The sequence below is a fragment of the Lemur catta genome, chromosome 13 (assembly GCF_020740605.2).
Source record: "Lemur catta isolate mLemCat1 chromosome 13, mLemCat1.pri, whole genome shotgun sequence".
NCBI classification, from domain to species: Eukaryota; Metazoa; Chordata; class Mammalia; order Primates; family Lemuridae; genus Lemur; species Lemur catta.
This window is the reverse complement of record NC_059140.1, coordinates 21630819-21651831: the sequence shown is the minus strand read 5'-3', so window position 1 is coordinate 21651831 and position 21013 is coordinate 21630819. Positions and strand designations below refer to the sequence as shown.

General features: G+C 40.9%; 1 protein-coding gene across 2 annotated transcripts in view; it reads right to left on the bottom strand.

Moving 5' to 3' along the window:
* Nucleotides 1-7970: 7970 nt before the first annotated feature.
* Nucleotides 7971-21013, bottom strand: part of TMTC4 (transmembrane O-mannosyltransferase targeting cadherins 4) — a 58393-nt gene continuing 45350 nt past the window's right edge. For both annotated transcript variants that reach the window (XM_045566755.1, XM_045566756.1), the window contains 4 exons: nucleotides 16858-16972; nucleotides 15448-15560; nucleotides 10419-10488; nucleotides 7971-9241 (listed from right to left, as the gene is read on the bottom strand). In XM_045566755.1, coding sequence (XP_045422711.1) covers nucleotides 9093-9241; nucleotides 10419-10488; nucleotides 15448-15560; nucleotides 16858-16972 — 447 coding nt within the window. In that variant the 3' untranslated portion in view covers nucleotides 7971-9092. The remainder of the gene's footprint in view (nucleotides 9242-10418; nucleotides 10489-15447; nucleotides 15561-16857; nucleotides 16973-21013) is intronic.

Here is a 21013-nt window from a genome sequence, read left to right as displayed (position 1 = left end):
TGCTATTCTTGCCTGTCTTCTGTAATTTCCAGAATAATAAGCCAAGACTAAAAGCACTCTATGAGATTATTTCATTAGTTCTGGTGAGTAAATCCCTAATCATGAACAGGAGGATAATGGGTAGAATTCTCAGAAGTAACTAGATCAGCCAAATATGCCATCCACTATGATAGAAGCTAATTACATTGCAAAGAGCCATAGCCAAGCCACAACCTGTCTCTAACCCTGTCACATTGCTGCCATTGTTCTCAAAACTGGAATCCAAGTTATTGGACCCCGCTATGCAAGCAGAAACTTTTTAAAGGGAATAATGCCAACCTGGTATTGTAATGTAGAAATTACAAAATGAAGTGTAGCTTGACTCCCTTGGGTGGTCAGTAGGGAATGAACACATGTTGACTGCTTCCTGGGCCAGGCACAGAAGGGCTGTTCTCATTTCATCCTTTGAGCAGTAGCATGAGCCAGATACTGTCATTCCCATTCTACCTGTGAAATGGCTCTCTGAGAGGCAAAGTAACTCACTCAAAGCCGCACTGCCAATCAACAAGATTGCAAAGACTCAAACTCACATCCAGCTGAGTTGAAATCACTCTTTCACATGAGGGCTAAATCAGGGAAGCTGGATATTGTACCGCCAAATGTGGACTATTAGGACTAATCATTTCTTTTATACTCGAACCTCTTTGTTAAAAGTACTAGTTCTAATAAATAATCCTATATATGCAGTTCTCTCAACGAGGAGCTTTCATATACATGATCAGTTTGATCTTTGCTCATGCACTGTATAGTAAAAGCCAGGGAGAATTTCTTCTGCTTTTACAGATGAAGTCATGCAGTTAGACGACTTGACCAAGGTTTTTCGATTGGCCAGTGACCTGTCTTAGCCCAATCAAAGACCACCAGGAACAAAACTGTAGCTGGACAAAGTCAGATTTACTGGCTCCTTGCACCGAGGGGGGACTCAGACCTGAGGAACCCTGGGATGGCTCAGCAAACAAACATGAAGTTCGGAGATTTGCAGGAGGGGTCGAGTTTAGGTGAACTTTAAAGGAAACAGTGTTTTGACAGGTTTAAGGCAAACAGGGCTGAGCCCAAAGGGTCAACATCAGGTCTGGACCGCAGAGTGGGCCCAGGGTCCTACGTCCTTGTAGATTACAGATTACAGTGCATCCAGAAACCCTTTCAGCGGAGCTCTGCACCTGGGTTAGAAATGGAGGCTGCTCATTGGTTTCAAAGCATCCTGGATCCACTAGGCAAGCGTGGGATGTTTCGCTCTTACTGATGGTTTCAAACAGCAGCGTTTCTGATAGTCAATGATTTTCCAGAAGGAGAATTGTCTTGGTGAATTAGAAAGCAGCAATCACACAAAGAAGGGAGTTATTTGACCTGTGACAACATCATCGTGTCCTTGGAAGACATGTTTCCTGCTCACTTGGCAGCTGTCACTATCGGTGCTAGCTTGGCCTGGTGGATGGCAGAGGCAGAATTTTACTTTTTTGGGTATTACGTTCTCAGGCCATCTCAGGACTAGAAACCTTCAAAATATTTTATTTCCACAAGGGTGTTAGAATTTCAAACATTCTTACATTTCACAACAGATTTTTGTGAGGATTTACATAAGCATGCAAAGCAGCTCACTTTTACGATTTCTTTTTCAGTGGACATCTCTATAAGATTTCATTTTTTCTTGAACCTAGAGGTCATGTTTGAAGGCCGCTGGTTTAGTCCAACCTTCTCATTTCATAGAGGAGAAATTAACCAAAGCAGGAACCACCATCATTATTTTTATTAGAAGCAACTGAGATGTGGAGTAATTTAGTGACTCCTCCCAGGGTCCAGGTAACTAACCTCAGGGTTGGAATTGTTTGTATCTAATTGAATTGCTGGAGCTTAAAAAAAAGACATGCCAGTGAAAGTGACCCTAGGATAGATCTCCCACACCTGCTCCCCTGTTCTTCCCACCCCAACTCCTTGTTGTATGAGGTCTGCAGTTTTCTAGGCCAGTACTGTAAAAGCTGTCATCTATATACTTTATCAGAAAGTTCTAGAAATGAGCAGTTTTGCTGTTCCTCAAGACAAATCTCATGTCTAGCCATCAAAATAAATACTATTGAAATTTAACTGCTGAGACAAAATTGTTTTTAAAAGATGGATAAAAGTGCAATTTAGATCAAGAGGGAAAACATTTTCTCAAACACTTATTACAAGTAGGAAGAAGAAAGCTTTATTGGTCCTTGAGAAATGCCACATATTTAAAAATAAATGATTAGAAATGTAGGACACTCAAGGCAGTTTTGATAAACAATGCAACAAATTAAAAGCACTTGAACTAATAAGACTTAGGAAATAAGGGATCAAAATATAAATCTGAGATTGTTTCTGGGTCACTGAATTACAGATAAAAACAGGAAAAGTGAGGGGATCCCCCTTCAATTATTTATCAAATATTTTTATATGCCAAGCACTGGCCCAGGGCTTTATGTAACTTTTCTCATTTAAACTTCCCAATAATTCCATGAAAACGGTAGTAGTATTCCCCACTTTATAGCTGAGGTGCTGGAAGATTAAGTTACTTGTTTTATTAGTTTCCCAGGGCTGCCATAATGAGGTGCCACAAACTGGCTTAAAACAACAGAAGTGTATTCTCCCACCATTCTGGAGGCCAGAAGTCTGAAATCAAGGGGTGAGCAGGGCCACGCTCCCTTGGAAAGTTCTAAGGGAGAATCCTTGCTTGTCTCTTTCAGCTTGACCTCTAGGTTCAAGAAACACGAGCATGAACATGACCTCTAGGTTCAAGAAAAAATGAAATCTTATAAAGATGTCCACTGAAAAAATTATAAAAGTGAGCTACTTTGCATGCTTATATAAATCCTGGTGTTTCTTGGCTTGTAGCAGCATCATTCCAATCTCTGCCTCTGGTGACACCAACCCAAAATGTGGTAGGGTGTGACTCAAGATGAACTTTGACTTTGAAAAGCTATACCCGGTTTAAAGAAAGACACCTCTGAGGAGGGCACACTAATCAAAAGAGAGACACCTGTGTGGAAACTTACGACGCTAGAGACAGAAGCTAACCCAAGGAAGATGGAAAGACAAAGGGTGATCTGTGATATTACTGCAGCAGTTCACTACTGTCTACTTGCTTGGGTGGGGGAAACAAATGATGTGTCACAAAATATAAATCCCCAAATTGGCACCAATGCAACACAGAGTGGAGGGATGCTCTGGTGATGTGAATACCTGCTGGATGTTGTGTTTGACAGAGCCTCTGTCAAGATTCTGACTTGTCTTACTGACAATTTCAATTCCCAAAGACTAGCCTAGAAATAGAAGGTAAACACTACTGTAGACCTACCTGGGAAATTATATTTCCAAGATGGCCATAACAAAATTTTCCATTCCACGTGTTTTTTTTACAATGTGATGTTGACATGCCTCCCAGAGAAGTGAGGTCTATGTTTCTCTCCTTGAATCTGAATGGACCCGTGACTATGGCAGGAGATACTTTGTGAGTGCCAAAGCTAGGTCAGAAAAGGCAATGTACCTTCTGCTTGACCCTCTTGGAACCCAGCCGCCATGCTGTGGGGAAGCCTAAGCATCCACACGGAGATGCCAGGTGTCATATTCCAGGTCTCAGTCTCTGATGAGGTCATGGCCAATAGCCAGCATCAACTGCCACATGTGTGAGTGAGCAAGACTTCAGAGGACCGCAGGCCCCAGCCTTTGTGCTACCCTAGCTTATGTGGGAGGATGCCAGAGAGGAGCTATTGGGACCAATCCAGCTCAACTTGCAGATGCATGTCTATCAGTCAGGGAATGATGTTTAACCAAATATATGGGCACCCCATGGCCTGGCCAAGTTGACACATGACATGAACCATCCCAGTGAACAGAATAAATTATTGTTATTTTAAGCCACTAAGTTTTGGAGCAATAGATAACTGGAACAACCTATTTCTAATCAACAAATGAAAGTCAGTTAGTAAAGTGAAAATAATAGCAACTGTGGGACAAAGTGGCTCTACAGTGAGTGTGTGAAAGCCAACACAGGAACGGCTGTGCAGGAGCAATTAGACTCAGATCAAAAGCTTTAGGAAGGCAGGTTTCCAGAAGTTAAGTAAACAGCTCAAGAGGATAGGGAGGCTCTCAGCTCTCAAAAATGCAATTTGGATTGTGACTCCAGGGAGAGAAAAGATGGGGATAAGGAGGCACCTAAAACATGCAATAACACCAGGGAGTTCACTGTTAAATAAAGATATTTAAAAGATGGACCCAAAAGACAAAAATATGACTTACCTGAGGACAACATGAAAGGGGTTACTAATAGTTCATTGGGAACCAAAAAAAAGGGATAATTTCTTAATTCTCATTCTTTTAACACTTATTAGCTCTAATTAGTTTATGAAGAAGATTCTCTTTCATCAGCTATGGCTATTTGCTAATCATGTAACCTCGACAGTCATGCTGAATCCTGTTTTCCAAAGGGCATCTGACTGCTCTGTCTAGGAAAGCCTTAGGGACAAAGATGAGAAATGTAGACCTTGTTGGAATCCAATAATTTTAAAAATTTAATAAGATTGCAATAATTAGATGCAATGAATGTTCTTTTTTAAAAATGAATTCGGTTGCTAGGTAGGGACCATATCCTTAGCTCCTACTATACTCTAGATGAATGCTGCCCATTAGAAATATAAAGTGAGCTACAAATGCAAACCACAGATGTAATTTTAAATTTAGTAGCCACACTAAAAAGCAAAAAAAAAAACCAAACAAACCCCCCAAAAAACCCAAAAGGAGACAGTAATTTTAATGTTTTATTTAATCTATCTAAAATATCTCAACATATAAGCAACATGAAAATTGAGATATCTCACATTAATTTTTCATATCAAGTCTTCAAAATCTAGCATGTATTTTATGCTTATAGCCCATCTCAGCTTGGCCTGGCCACATTTCAAGTGCTCAATTCAAGTGCAGCTGTAGACATTTTATTATATTAGCTTTAATCTTCACAGCAATCTTACAAGTTAAATATTACCTGCTTTTTTCATATGAGGAAGTTTTTCATATGAGGCTTGGAATGGTTGACATTCTTGTAATATGATCAATATGAATTCTGCAACTGGGGTTTGGCGACTGTGAAAATGTGTTACCAAAAGTTTGGTACTTCTCCCCGAAGCTGAACGAAAAATGAGGACAAGCGGTTTGAGGAAAAGAAAATTTTATTAATTTGCCTGCAATTGTGGAGGATGTCAGACTCTCGTCTTAAAGAACCATTGTCCTGCTCGTAAGCAGAAATACAGAGCTTTTGAAAGGGGTTTTCAGCTTCAGGCTATTCCTGTTTATGGTTGGTGGTCCTGGCCGGCCTTATCTCCAGTGAAGAATACCTCATGCCCTTTGCCCAGACAATCCCGTTGAGCCATCTCCTGTGGTTTAGAACAAAGAACAAAGGACACTCCTGCCCCTCTGATTACTGATCCTAGTCTCTTAGCATACAGGAGCTTTATTTCCTGTTTGGTAGGGAAGATGATCAGATTTCCTCCTGATCTGGGGCCCCATCCCATTCTTTCTTCTCAAGAACCTTCTCTCTCTGGTTTAAGGCCAGCTTCTCCCTCCCAATGCCTTCTATCTGTGCTGAACTGCTCAGCACCTCTCGTTCCCTCACCACCCACCTCCTATCAATCACCAGCTGACTCCTAAACATTTCTCCAACCCCACTGCCACTCGGCTACACTGAGCCACGTTTATCTCAATGCTGGACACCTGGAATGGTCTCTCTCCAATTCCTTCCCCACCAGCAGCCACAGTGATCTTATCAAAACATGAATATGATCATGTCACTCCCCTACTTTGAATCCTCCCACAGTTTAAGATAAGCACCATTGGGTCTTTGAACCTTGGCATAAGTGGGCTCTAGTCACCTTTGCCAGCCCTGTCAAGTGCCCCTCCCCTGCTCCTTGGACTTCAGCTTTCTCACCACAGGGCTTTTGCATGTGCTGTTTCTTCTGCATGACCCAGGTTTTCTCTGCTTTGATACTGCTGTTGTTTTAAGCTAGATAATTCTTTTTTGTGGGCGGCTGTCTTATGCATTGTAGGATGTATAGCAGCATTCCCCTCACCTCTCTTCGTTCCAATCAGTTGTAACAACCAAAAATATCTCCAGGCCTTGCCAAATACCCACTGGAGAGCAAGATCTCCCCTAATTGAGAACTGGCTATGAGTAACCTTCTTCTCTACCGAATCTCAGTCTATAATCCACCTTCTCAGGGAACCCTTTCCCGATTCTTCAGGCTAGATCAGGCCTACCTCTTCACAGTTATTAATCATATCACCACTTGAGAACTATTGTCTCTCACTGGACTACCCACTGCTGAGGGCAAGGGACTGTGTCCACTTCCACTCACCTTTGTAGTCCTGGTGCCTTAGATAGTATCTGGCACATAGCAGGCACTTAATATTTGTTGAGAGATTGGGGGAATAAATGTATTTAAGGCCATATCTGTCTGCTCCAAACATAGACCCTCTTTCAAAAACCCAACCTGTCATTTATCGAGGGTCTACCAGGCCAAGATCTTTGTACCTTATCACTCGGAGGGAGGTCTTATGGTCCCCACTTTACAGGTGGGAACTGGGCTTCAGCGATGCCAAAAGACTTTCCTGTGATGCCACAGTGGGAGAGCCAAGGCCCAAATCTCCGTTTTCTCACCCTAAAGTCCAAGCTGGTTGGGTGTAAATATGGAAACAGGTGTCCAGTGCTTTGGTGTGGGACTCGGTCTTCAGTTCCATATAATATTTTAAGTCAGTCATTTGAAATAGAATGTAAAAAACCTGCTTTAGAAATGTGACAGAATCCGAACCCCAGGGGGCCCCGTCCAGGCCTGGTAGGCTCTCTCTGACAGCATGAAGCTTGTAAGAAACAAATGGAAGCCTCCATCTAAATTGAAAAGTCTGAGCAAGGAAAGGCCAGGGAAGAAAAGTGGCAGTAACACCTGTGACACCAACAAACCAAACCACCACCAACCCCAGCCCTCTGTCCAGAGTAGATGCTGCTGCCCATTGGGGAGCTTTAAGGATGACGATGAGGTTTCCCAACCTTGTGATTTCCCCAGGTTTGTTTTGACACTGGCCTCCCAACTGTCGTTAGTAAGGAAAACATTAAAATGCACCAAATAAAAGAGGAACCAGGAGACAGGCCTCCATTTCAGCCTTGTTCAGAAGGAACCCAGGAAACAAAGAGGGTGGCTGCTTTAAGATGGATAAAGTAGAAAAGAGAGCTGGCATGGTGCACTTCCAAAATCTGCAGAGATAAAAGACTTCCTGAACTATCCATCAAATTAATGACTGTTTTCTTTGGAAAGAAAGCAGCTGCAATGGAAATCCTGAGAGCTAAGCAGTGAAAGCTAAGGGAATTCATTCTGTAGGTGGGGGTCGGTCCAGATTTGCACGTCTTGATTTGCAGTATCAATAGGAAAAAAAAATGGATCCTGAAGGGGCTTTTACAAGAAACATTATTTTTTCTTCACTCTCGAAAGACAAGGACTGGTTCAGAAAAAGAAATTTGCTTTAAAACAGTCACAAAGCACGTAGTGCATCTATTATACACCAAGCTAAGCATAAGGAACATAAACAATAAGATAGCCTCTGCCCCTGAGAGAGCTATAAATTATTACTGTTGTTTTGGGACCATTTAAGAAATGTTCGAAACACGGCACTTCCTTTTCTGATATATCTCAACCATCATTAGCTACAATTACTGATTTACAACTCTATACAGATCTACCCCCAAAAAAGTGAGTGTAGAGAATCAAATTCATCTCAGTATGAGTCTATTCACCCTGTTCTCTGAACTTCGGTAATTCTATTGCAATTCTATGAAATGCTCCCCTAAAACAAACAGAAGCCACAGGCTAGAAAAGATGATCTGGTCATTTTTGATTTCATTTTAAGGGAAAGGAGGACACAAAATTCACTAACTTGAAAATCATCTATTAAGAAGGCAATACAACATTTTCATACTAGTTTGTATAATAATTTTACTGCATAAGAAATTACAGAGATTGCATAAATCATTAAGCCAATAGCATATAGAGAAGAACAAAGCAAAACAAATAAGCATGACAATCAGACCAAATAACACAGGAAAAATAATTCTTAAAAATGCCACAAACTCCCCAAATGTGGCTCCTTTCGTGAGAAAATTTTGCATTTTTCTGGATAATGTCTGTAGTTCCATTAAGCAAAATGGAAGGTTGTTTTACAATTAAAAACATAAAAAAGCAACTTACATAGATGTGTTGCCTCTGAACCATGTATACAACAAAAATAAAGGTGTCAGGCTGCCTGCTCTTGCCAAAACTTGGCTTGAATTTTCTACTGATAATGGCAGTTTATGTAGATTATTACATAATCTATGTATCAAAACTGCACAAGTTGGAGAATCCAGAAAAATACTGCAGGAGTCAGTTTCTTCCTATGGAAGAAAAGCATATACCTATACTAGATACTAACATTTCCAGTCCTCATTCAATTATTTGCCCCTTTCAAAACATAAAAATACAAATAAATATTTCCTTACAAATGAAGTTCACAGCATATTGTTTTAAAAAAAGATATTAAAAAACCAAGAATCTTAATTTGCTTTCTTGTCATTAAATAAAAATGCTAATATACAGACACATTTGATATTTATATAAATTGTAGGAGTCAATCTGTCCTTTCTTGGCCATAATTGAAGTTCAATAGTGCTAGTTCATACACAGTGAGGCTCATATTCCAAATGCAGGTTTAACGCTACTAAAAGTTGTTCAAGATAATTTTTTCTCTTTTTCTGTTTAATTAAAAAAGATTATTTTTGGAATTTTAGAATTACATTTGAGTTGTCTGAAAAAATACAATTTCAATGCAAAAATCATATCAAGCATTCAAGAGTATATTGCTGGTGCTGTAATCTTTTTGCATGTCTTTGTTTTCATAGAAAAAAACAATAAAAATAAACGACATGTTTAAGACTTAAGTGGTTAAACTTAACCGCGCAGTATCAATGATATGCCTCATGCACACACACTCGAACTCAAAAAATGAAGGAAAAAGGATCAAACGTCTCTCTTTTGCATTTGCTCTAGCTTTCTTCTCAGAAGACCATAATTCTCCTTCGTTCCTGATGCCGTGGGGTCAAGCTGTAAGGAGATTTCATAGTGTTTCTTGGCCAAGTCCAGATGTCCCCAGCGATGATAGAGCACAGCTGAAATAGCAGGAGGTGAATTTCATTGGAAATGCTTCTGAATAGCTTGCAATATTCCTCACCACGTGTGCACAGAAATATTACAGAACCTTTGCAAATAGTTCTCAAAATCATTGTGTTGAAAAAATATTGTCTGTACTGAAAACTGTTTATTGTAATCCCACTCCCTGGTGATTGTCGATTTAACCACTGCCAGCTATGTCTAGGGCACTTCAATGGGATACATCTGCCTGTTGCAACACTATTACATAAAGAAGTTAAAAAAAAAAGTACACTAAATGTCATTGAGACTGTCATGAAATTTCCAGGAAGTCAGGCCAGTAGGGCGTGGCCAGGGACTGCTTAGAGCCCTGACGGTGCAGAAATCCAGCTACTCATTTTAAATAAAGATTTCCCTTTCTTTTCTGGTGAAGCAGCAGCTTACTTGTTGTCACCTGGAAATAAGGCCTCTACCATCAAGATCTGACCCTTAAATGGCAGTTCCAATAAGCCTACTTATTAGAATGATAAGCCTCTGATTGTTATAGTGCTTTTGTTACTAAAACCAACTTTCTACACGGGCATTCGTGGATACTTTGTGACTTCTGCGACAAGAAACACAAAGCAAATCTGGTGGAGGACAGAGTTGGCGAAAAACATTCCCATGACCGAGCATTCAAAACACCAATAGGCTGTGCTCTAAACATCTTAACTATGAAGATGTAAAAATGGAAGGAAGGAATTCTAGGGGATAAATGATTATAAATGCATTTTTAGCCACAGCATAAGGGGATGTGGGAAAGCAGAGGAGACCAGGCTGGAAGGAGAAGGTCTACGATGGAAGAAGGAAGGAAAAGGAGGTAAGTTAGAGGCAAACTTCCAAAGTACTTCTCAGCTTAACGTTCCAGGATCCTTCACACAAAGAAGGAACATCTGAGTCTTAATCATTAGAAGACGATAAACTGAGTGGGCAATTTTTGGGATCGGTCTGGTCATGCAATAAGATTTGCAAATGTGACTATCACTTTGCTACCCTTTTACTGTAATAATAAAACCACATTTTAAAACCAGATTATGAAGGATAATACTGCCTTAGCTTTGAAAAAAACCTCTCCCAACATTGATTTTATACAAATGCAGCCATTTCATTAAAATTACATAGAATTTCAATATAATTCAAGTTGAAAATTTTTCTTACCCAAATTACCATGGTAACTTGCAGCATTTGGATTTGCTTTAATTGCCTTCAGGAATAAAGCTTCAGATTCCTAAAAATGAAAGACATAACAGAGAAGAAAAGGTATTTACTATACACGAAGCAAAAGCAATTCTTAGTTTTATCTCCTATGGTTTTCAAACTTTTAACATGCTCCTCGTGTACCACTGAATTCTTCCAGAAATGGTCGTGAGGCTGAGCAGGGCCACACTCTGCCGAAGGGAGCTCTCAGGAGCTAGAAGGGAGCAAAAGTGACTGGGCCAACTGCAGAGAGGGGATGGTTGTACTCCCGGGTTCTGCCACCCGCCTCCCTGCAGCGGCTGGAATTCTGCAACTTGAAGGAGGTCACTGGGGTCAGGGTGCCACAGAGGATGAGAGAAGGTCAAGAGAACAGGAGAGACCAGGCTGCTGAACACACCCCTGCAAGTGCCATTTTCAGCCAGCACCAAGGAACGCATTTCCAGGGCTCTCAAGGCAGGAGTTGGGACCTATCTCATCTCCCTCAAGAACCAGCAACACCCAGAAGCTGCCCATTCAGCTGGAAAGAATGAGCAGAGAGAATGAGGAAGGAACGGCCACCTGTCACCTAAGCTGTCACAGTATTGAACATGACCATGACCAAACGCCCCTGATGGGCATGAATTGCTTCTTGCACAAACTTGCTTTTCCTCCAAATAGTGCTCCCTTCCAATCCGGTCCCTAAGCAGCAGGGCAAAGCGTCTTCCTCCCCGATCATTGCCACACCACTGCAGGCTGGACAGTCTCCTTCTACCGCTGTGCTGAGAAATAAAGACGCCTCATCTGTCCTCACTGACGTGTGCCCGGAGGCGCTGTTCACGCTATCCTACATTCTCATTCCTAAAGGGCCATGTACACTTTAATCAGTATCAAATGCTGAGCTTAACCAAAGCTGTTGGTTTGGGGATAGTTTATGCAACTTCTGTCTGTGCCATATGTGAGTTTTTCTAGGTGGGCTTCCCACATCTAAGATCGTGCATTTTTAAAGTCAACACAACCGGCCCCTTTTCCCTGTTATGGCCTGTGGGACTCCAGAGGAATCGTCTGGAATTCTGAGTGAACATCTCTGAAACCACTACCTTTTAGACAGAGCTGGAAGAGGGAAAAATTTATGTTTTAGAACTGTCATCCAAGAGGACCAAATAAAGACATCAGGATAACATACAGGATGTCAGTTCAAAGTCAGTGTCTACATTCCAAGTTTCAGTAGCTAAAACTCCTTCAAAGAGATTTAATATTTTCCTACCACATCAGGTAGCTGCATAAAAACAAAACAAAAACAAAAATAAGATAATCAAATGAATTGTGTAGTTTTGCTGTGTTGTTTCTGATGATTCCCAAACATTTCCATTTAAAATCTAAAACTTGAGAAATAGGAAGGAACTAAATCTACTTAAAAATGTTCCTCCCCTGAACTGTAGTATTAACTAGAGAACTGGTTTAGAGATAGTACTTGGGAGGCTGAGGCAGGAAGATCCCTTGAGCCCAGAAGTTTGAATCCAGCCTGGGCAACATAGCAAGACCCCATCTCTCAAAAAAAAAAGCAAGTTAGGAGTTTTCTATGACATGCTAGATTCATTTCTGTAATCATTCCCCTAACTTCTCAAATGCCCATGAGGATCACTTATAATGATAAGGAGTAGGCAGGTTTGGGGGACACAGTGGTGTTGAAGCCAGGGAGGGCTTGGGGTTGATACCTCACCAGGGGGCTGCTGTCTCTGCAAGGCAGGGCCTGGACTCTGCAGGGTGCTGAGAACCACTGTGAGGAAGAACAGGCAGAAAGAACCAGCCTGGGGAGACAACAGGGGAGGAAAAATAGAAACACAATGGCACATGGACAAAAAAAGGGCATCAGGAGGAAGAGCTGGGCTGGGGAGAGGTGAGCGTGGGTCAGACACATTCCATCTCAGGTAACTGGGGCAGCCCCTGGGCCTGTACCTGGGTGTCAGGTGTGGAGGCCACGTTACAACACAAACGTCCATGGGTATTCAAAGTCCATGAAATACTCATCTATTAAATCAGACTTTTTAATGGCTCTGTTCAGAAAAGCAGTGAACTGTTTATAAACTGATCTTCTGTGGAGGTGTCTGGATGCTTAAAGACCTAGGCAATGAGCCAATTTAGGCCAATGAACCAATAACTCACATTTAAATTTGGGATGCTTTTTTCATGAACCAAAAGAAAAAAATAATGCGGTATTTTATCAAGCATATTAGACAAAATATATTCAACAGAGGCTTAGCACCGAGAAAGGCCTGGCAGACAGTGTCTCTACGTAGGAACAAGTGCCGGTCTTCAAGTCTGGGTGGGTGGAGGGTAGCAGCACCTGCAGGTTACTTCATTTTCAGTTACCTTAGATGTATAGTAATGATGTTACTATTCTAAACGTATTTACTTACATTAAAAATCTATTTAAAGAAAAATATCAGGAAAATAAATCAGGTAATATCTAGATTTGGCCAAAAAAAAAAAAAAAAAGAAATCATAAAGGTGTGGTATAAATGCCTGAAGTTTGGGAAACTGCTCTATCAACATAACCTGTTCTTAAACTACAGGGACAGTGGAATCAGCAACACAGAAAGAGAAATTGGCACAGGAAAACATGTTTTAAGCACTGAAAAACAGTACTTTTGTATTTCTGTTTTATCACATTAGCCTCAAATTGGAAATTACATGGCAAGAAGTAACATAAATTCTAATACATTTTATCCTTAGAGATTTATTTAATGATCACTAAAATTACTATTATATATTTACCATTTAATAGTGTACATTCTTGTACACTTTTTCATATTGCCCTGTCAGTAGGTTGGGCAGTAGTTGGTTAAGTGACTGCTGTTAAGTTTTAAAAAGGGCTTTCCGGATAGGATGAAAAGGTGCCCTGGAACATGCATATTATGGGAATATGCTCACTCTGCACATCGAAGTCTCAAAACAGGTTCCCGAAGCCCGAACATTCCAGGGCCAAATGAGAGATGCATTCGGTCATTTCACGCTTACTAACTGCCCATCAACAGGCTGGACAGGAACGGAGACATAAAAATAGGACTGAAGACTCGGTCCCAACCTCAAGAAGCCTCCAGGTGCTCTAAGGAGATTTACCAAGTGAATGACAACATAAAACAGCAAGCTCCTAGGTGCAAAGTGAGTTGTCCAGACAGCAGAGGCCTGTCCCGGGGGAGGATGGCTGCGCTGGAGGGTCTGTGGGCACAGACCGCCTCCTCCCCAGAGCACCCCCTAGCGCTCTGCAAGGAAACAGGCCCTTTGCACTACATCCTGAAACACACAGTATCGGGGACGCAGCCAACCAAGAGAAACAGGTATCATATTTACATTAAAAGAGAAGAACCTGAACAGTTGTTTAAAATTCCAAATTCTTAATTTAAAAAATGCATTAAATGCTCGCTTGGTGGCTGACACCATTGCTTGGGGAGTCCCATCATCTTCCCCACTTGGTAGCTCCTGAAGAGCTCATAGCGAGCTCCTGATTTCAGATTCCATCTTCTGTTTCCTTATCTTAGGCTCAGTGCCCTGACCTCAACACTTAGGATGCAAAATGTATAGAGAAATGGGAAACTGATTTCTCCATTCTGCTTTATCGAGTATTCTCTACTTTAGCTGGGGGGGGGGAAAAAAAAAAAGAACATGAACTGGAAGCCAAATGAATCCTGGGTTCTGTCCCCTTAATAGAAATTCTAGTTTATAAACTGTGAGAAGATAGAAAAATCAATACAATGGTTATATAAGCTGCATCTTGAAGATGACTCACTGTATGTAGCTGGGTCACTGGAGGAGAACTGAGATTCTGGACCTGCCCCAGGCTGACAGATGGCTGGAAAGGTCACTTAGAAGGGAAACCTGCAAACCTCACCTCCTTCCCCTGCTACGCAAGTAAATCCATCAAAGATAAACTAAACTCCTCCAAAAGCTATCTCTGGAGCACAGCCTAGAAAGGCTAACCATGTATAGTAAAGCTATTAAATTCCCTGACTTTCAAAAATGAGAGAAATATCTTACTATTTTATAGAAAACTATACTGATAATGACATCTAATGAACAGGAAAGGAGAAGTAACACTGGACAAGTATTAGTTAGTCCCTACCTCTAGTCCCACTGTCTTATCCACAGCCTCAGAGTGATCAAAAGAAGATACAGCCCCTGATTCTGAAATGAAATATTTCTCTCACGAAAGGAGGTAGGCACTGCTCCTATAACGTCTGTGCCAGACACCCAGGATGCCAGTTAAACACGCATTTGCCCTGACCTGCCCCAGCCCCCGGGGACGATCTCTCCTGGGGAGGAACGTGCATCTATGTTGTCACAAGCTTCCTGGTGATTCTGTCTGACACACAGAATTAAAGTTTGAGACCCCTGCTATTAGGAACATCACATCCCCTTCGATACACAGGGACTTACGCAGAGCCTACCCCTGACCAAGCCTGGGAGCCCAGCCAGAGCACAGATTTAGTATCTTGTGGCTTTTGATGGTCAGAAACCTCTGGGCCTTGCTAATGGCCCATAACTTACATGAAGAAAAACTTGGAAGCACAAGAACCAGTCGTGCACACTCCATGGACCAGTTACTCTTGTGCACCCACAAATAAAACCCAGAGCTCCAGACAGAATCAAACCCCCTCATGCCAGGGTGGGGCTGGGGCATCTCCCGGGATGTGCCATTGCTGTCCTGAGTCCTCCTTCTCCACCAGCCGCACAGCAAGGGAGGCCAACTGTGCAGCAGCTCCCTGCCTGTTCCCGCCCCTCCCCATGTGGAACCACGGCAGTTAATTCTGATGACAAAGAACACCGAGTTTTACCCTGCACGTTCATCTTCTTTTTGGGCAACTTCTCCAGGAAACAAACTGACCAAGCCACACAAGGCACCGCTGCCACTGTTCTGGCCTGATTCCGAATTTAACTGGGCAGAAGTAACACTTATGGCTTCTGTCAGATGCTGGCATTAACTGCAAGAAATCATGGCCTGCAGTTTACACACCTTGTATTTCTGGGATTTCCCCAGCACATTTGCCAAGGAGAACATAAGAGAGTGATCATTAGGTATTAATTCCAGTGCCTCTCTTCCAACTGCTTCCGCTTGGGCTAAATTACCTGGGAGTAAAAAGTGGAAAAATAAAAAACACGTTAACGTTGTACTTGGGTTTTATTCTCTATAATTAACAGGGCTTATGCACATAGTACACAGCGAGTATGAATAAACAACTTAAGAAAATCCGTGTAGAACGTGTAACTCACACACCTACACACAATCCCATCAGTGGCAAAGCCACTACAATTCAGCACAATCCTGACGTGGAACATAAACAGCTTTTGATTAAAGTCTGTAGAAGCAAATAAAATCTACTTTTATTTTTTCCCCAGATACCAGTTACACCCAAACCAGAGAAAACAAGTCTGTAAAATAAGAGTATCATAGTAACACTTTCATATTTATCATATTGAAGTACATGTTCTGTATTTTCCCTAGAAATAAGCATATATCAAAACAATTTTTTTATTGAGACATAATAATTGTATATATTTATGGGATACATGTGATATTTTGATACAGGCATACAATGTGTAATGATCAAATCAAGGTGTTTAGGATATTCATCGCTTCAAACATTTATTATTTCTCTGTGTTGGGAATATATCAAATCATCTAGCTATTTTGAAATATATAATACATTGTTAACCATAGTCACTCTACTGTGCTATATCGAACACTAGAACAGATCCGTGTTTGTACTCATAAACCAAACTCTTTTCATCTCCCCCTACCCTGCCCAGCCTCCGGTAACTATCATTCCATTCTACTCTCCACCTCCATGAGATCCACTTTAGCTCCATATAGGAGTGAGAACAGGCAATATTTGTCTGTGCCCAACACCATCATCTCTTAAAGAATGTTTGGATTTTTAAAGTTACCTGGGCAGAGTAACTTCTAATTGACTGAAGGTGGTCTGCTATGGGCTAAGACTCTAGATCATTAAGTCTATTGGCACTCTATCAAAAATAAGAATCCATAGCTCAGAGTGTTGACTGAGGGCATCTCCTTTGAGTAAAGTCCATGAACTTGGAGCACGGACATAGCACCATCTATTTCTTAAGCCCATCTTCTTCAGAAGAAAAAAGATATGATCACATCTCTTCCCCCATTACTCAGTACCAGTTCTAAGTGAAGTGGGAAAATGAAGTGCATTATCATTTTCCCAAACATTCATATTCCAATATGTCACAGGAAATTCTATTTTCTAAAAGAATAGACATTTTTATAATATACAATATTTAACCCTATATTGATTAATTTTTAAACTAGGGGGGAAAAAAGCACAATGATCTCTATTTCCTAATTAGTCAATGGTCGTGTACTATGGAGCAATCTGTTTAATTCACCTTTCTGTACCTGTATTATCAAGGAGTATAATCATGTTGTTCCAAGCCAGACTGTGTTCTGGTTTCAGCACAGTAGCATTTCTCCACGCATTCAACGCATCTACATGGCGATTTAGATCTGCATACTGAAAATAAAGCACAAGCCAAGAAGTCAATTTTACAAGTTAAGTTTTCTGCTTTCTCTCTCCAAGGTATTATCAAAAAAAAAAAAAAGTCAAAAAACAAAAACAAAAAAGAAAGAAAACCCCCAAACAAAAAAAACTTTTATTTATGGAGCTTCTAATTTTTTCAATCAACTCATTTAGCCTTCAAAACAATCCCAGTGAAGTAGATATTATTATTATCCCCATTTTACAGATGAAGCAACTAAGGCACAGGGAAATTAAGTAACTTTCCCAAAGTTACCCTAATCATTAGTCTTTTTCCAGAAAGACTTTGTAAGTCCATCTTCAATAAAGTATTATTTAAAATGGTAAACAAAATATTTCAAATATTTCACATGACCAAAAGCTGTATGTGTCCAATTCACCTTGTGAAGTATGGTCTAGAAGTCTTTTCCTGCCTACACCTAAACTTAAAATGAAAATATGAGGACATCAGACATACTGTGTAAACTCCTTGGAAAAGTCACTTATGGTAATGTAAAACCTGTTGGCAATTTGGAGCCTAGCTGCCTCATTTAGGAAGGAGAGAATTATCTGTTGCTTTCTTTTGAGAGGGATTTTGTTTAACATTGATAACAGAATACAAAATGGCTAGCTCTCAATTTGCATTGTTAATAAAAGCCCACAGGGAGAAAGTGATGGATTTTTTTAGCAGGTGACCATCTTGCCCTCTTTCACTAGGCTGAAATGTGTATTTCATCTGAATGTACTTGATCCCTTTAACTGTGCAAAAAGTACAACTGATCACAATTTATCTGAGTTTAAGGCTGGTCCTTTACTTACTGCCAAGTCTGCCTTTTCTTTAGACAATAGAAACATTCTGCCTTGCCCTATGACCCACACGGCAAACAGGTAGCATATTATGCAAGAAAAAAAAGGTTTAATGAATTATGGAAACCTTTATAAATAACCATTTGCTAAAGATGTTATCAGAAATTTCCCACAAGACTCAGAAACTCAAGTTACAATATTTTATCCCTTAAAAGAGGAAATGATATGAAAGTTAAAAAAATTAAAACAACTGGGGATGCTTAATCATATCAACATTTAATCGTCTCTGTTTTATGTCCCAGTGATTTCTCAAGTCAATTCTCTCCAGCAAATGACACACATTTGAGTCACTTGGACAAAATCCATAGAGACATTCAAACACACCCAGGACAACCAACATAACTTCATTTATACAATACAGCAAAATTCTTCACATATTTTACTATTATTATTTATTGAAGAATAACAACAGACTGAGTCAGATAAAATTTGCTTTCATTTTGTCTTGACCTCTACTCTTTTTACAGCATCTTTACAAAGGGAACAAACACTTTAAGGGAAGCAGAGAAAAAGGGTGATTTAGCAAGAACCACCTGTTCGGAAAGCAGGTGGGTCAGTCAGTCCCGTGCCTTCTGTACTCTGCTCTGGGCGGCTGGGGCTGGGAGTCTGCAAACCACACTTCCCACTCTCACCCCCTCCTTCCTTCCACTGGCAGTGTCTCTGAAGCGGCTGTGTCCCCTTCTCCAGAGTCCGAGAGCTGGAAGCAGTGGTCTTTCCTCCATGATCTCAGCTCACTGTAGTAGCCCCTGACAGGGTAGCTCCTTCTGAGTTCTTAAATGCTGGTAGCAGCACTTCCTCCTGTCTGTTCCCCTAAACCTATGGCATTTCCTTTATTCACTAATCTTAGTTAGTATTACCTTTCCATTTTTTGCTCTTCCAGCCTCCCAATGACTGTCTAACCAATTCCCTGTACTAAATTTTCTCCATTTAAAATACTTGGCGTGGCTTATGTTCTCCTGAACGCATCCTAAGTGCTACAATCAGTCCTTGCATTGTGAATTGTCTCCAGCAGCAGCTCCAGCCACCCCTAACTCTCCAAGATCAGTAGTATGTCCCAAGTAACCCAGCTCTTCCTAAGTCCCCATTCCACAAGAGAACTGCATTATATTCTCTTTATCAGGTCTAGAAATCAAAACAAATTTCTGTCTTCCATTACTAAAGAGTGATTTCTAAAAAAGAAACTTTTAAGTTATTAAGTTCCTCTTATTTGCCAATATATAAATGGGTTAGTTGAGCTATTAAAGATAAAGCTCTTAATGCTTTTAAGCTGTCAAGCAGGCAAAAGCTGGATAATTAAACCACAATGGAGAGCAAAAGCCTTAAATAAGCAGGAACAGTTGGCAGAAGGGAACATGGGAAGACCATTTCACGGTAGTGTAATTTGTAAACAATATAAACAAAGAGCAGTACCAGGTCTCGGTTTGGTCAGTGCTACAGATGATCTTCTAAGTCAAAGTGTAATGAATCCCAACGACTAGAGTACATGATAAAGCTGATATTTTACATTTAACGTTCCTTCCTTTGGATGTAGCTCTTACAGAAGGTGCATTTAGCATAAACTCTCTATTTTCCAAGTCCTAAGGAATTGCAATGACTGGCAGGTGCTAGGGGAGGGAGAAAGACTGAAGACTAGAGCTTTGAAGGAGGCTGTAGGCAGACTCACTCATTTTGCAAGCAATAACCCAGAGAACAGCGACCTCCAGAAAGGAAAAAAAAGAATAAAAGAAGAATTCACAAATGGATATCAAGTCTAATACGTCACTCAGTACTAGTTTAACAGACACAGTAAATAGAAACAGTGATCTCTGCTCAATATATTCATAACCATCCCCTGCATGTATTCAGATATACCCCTTTTGCTCCCACCGCCCCGCCCCCCGCCCCAGCCTCCTCCTCACTTCATTAACTTTTCGAGGACCAACCCTGCCTTGCATGTGACTGAATTTTGGGGTGGCTACTTGTACCAGTACAGTGAGGCTTTACTGGTCTTTCCCTAACAGCTTATCACTCTAATAGCTTCAGTTTTCTCCAAATCTTCAGGTTTCACAGAGAAAGCTATTTCAGCATCAAAGCATGTAACTAGATCATAAGGCACAGAATTTTAAAGCATAAAATAAAACAGGAATGCACACAAGGTCCAGTGGTACTAGAGAAAGTTAATGTGGGACAACAGGAATGTCTTGGTATCCACATTCCTTGTCCAAACATCTTGCTGTCTCATGGATTCAGCACATTCCTGCCACCCTCCTCTCTGTGCCCAGGAAGAAATAATTCCTCTTTTCTACACTGGAGGAAGCACACAGAGATGGTATCTTCCTATGGCATGTCATAACTAAAACACGTTCACTTTAAAATTTATCACGCAAGCATTATTCACTCATTTAAAGCGACTTCTGCAGGGTGGGAAAGGTCAGGTTGTTACAATTAGTCAGCCATATGTTCCTGCCGTCTTGTTTCCTCCATTCAGAAAATCCTACCTTCACAACTCACAAAATCATGGCTCCTCAGTCCAGAAACAAAGACATTAAGACCAAAGACATTCACATCATGGTAAAAGCTGATGCCTGGTTTCCAATCAATTTAAAGCAGTTAATGTTTTCTAGGTTGCTCTCCCCAAAAGGTCCCTGATGCTCATGCTCCATCTGTCAGGTCAAAGTTCAGACAGAGCTGCTTCCCAGATGCAGGACCAAGGACAGGGTAACGGAATCACTTGGGGGGTTTATTATTGTTATTTTTCAATACAGATTCTCTATGGAGCTGGTGATTCCCTAACTCTGAGATGGGGGTGGGTTGATGTGGATGTACAAACCAGTTTTGGGAACTACTAGTTTTGATAACACAAGGACTCCTTAAAACCAAGACGCTTCAGGCCTCTCTTTAGAACACCAGGACACTATCCCACTTGTGAGGCTAAGCAGAATAAAGTCTGGAAATCTACACATAAACGTCTTTTAAAAGTCACATCACTATACATGAATTCCAGTTTGGCTAAAATGAACAAATAGTTTTTCCTTAAAATTTTATATATTAGGCCAGGTGTGGTGGCTCACACCTGTAATCCTAGCACTCTGCGAGGTAGAGGCAGGAGGATCGCTTGAGCTCAGGAGTTCGAGACCAGCCTGAGCAAGAGTGAGACCCCTGTCTCTACCAGAAAGAAAAAAAAAAAAACCC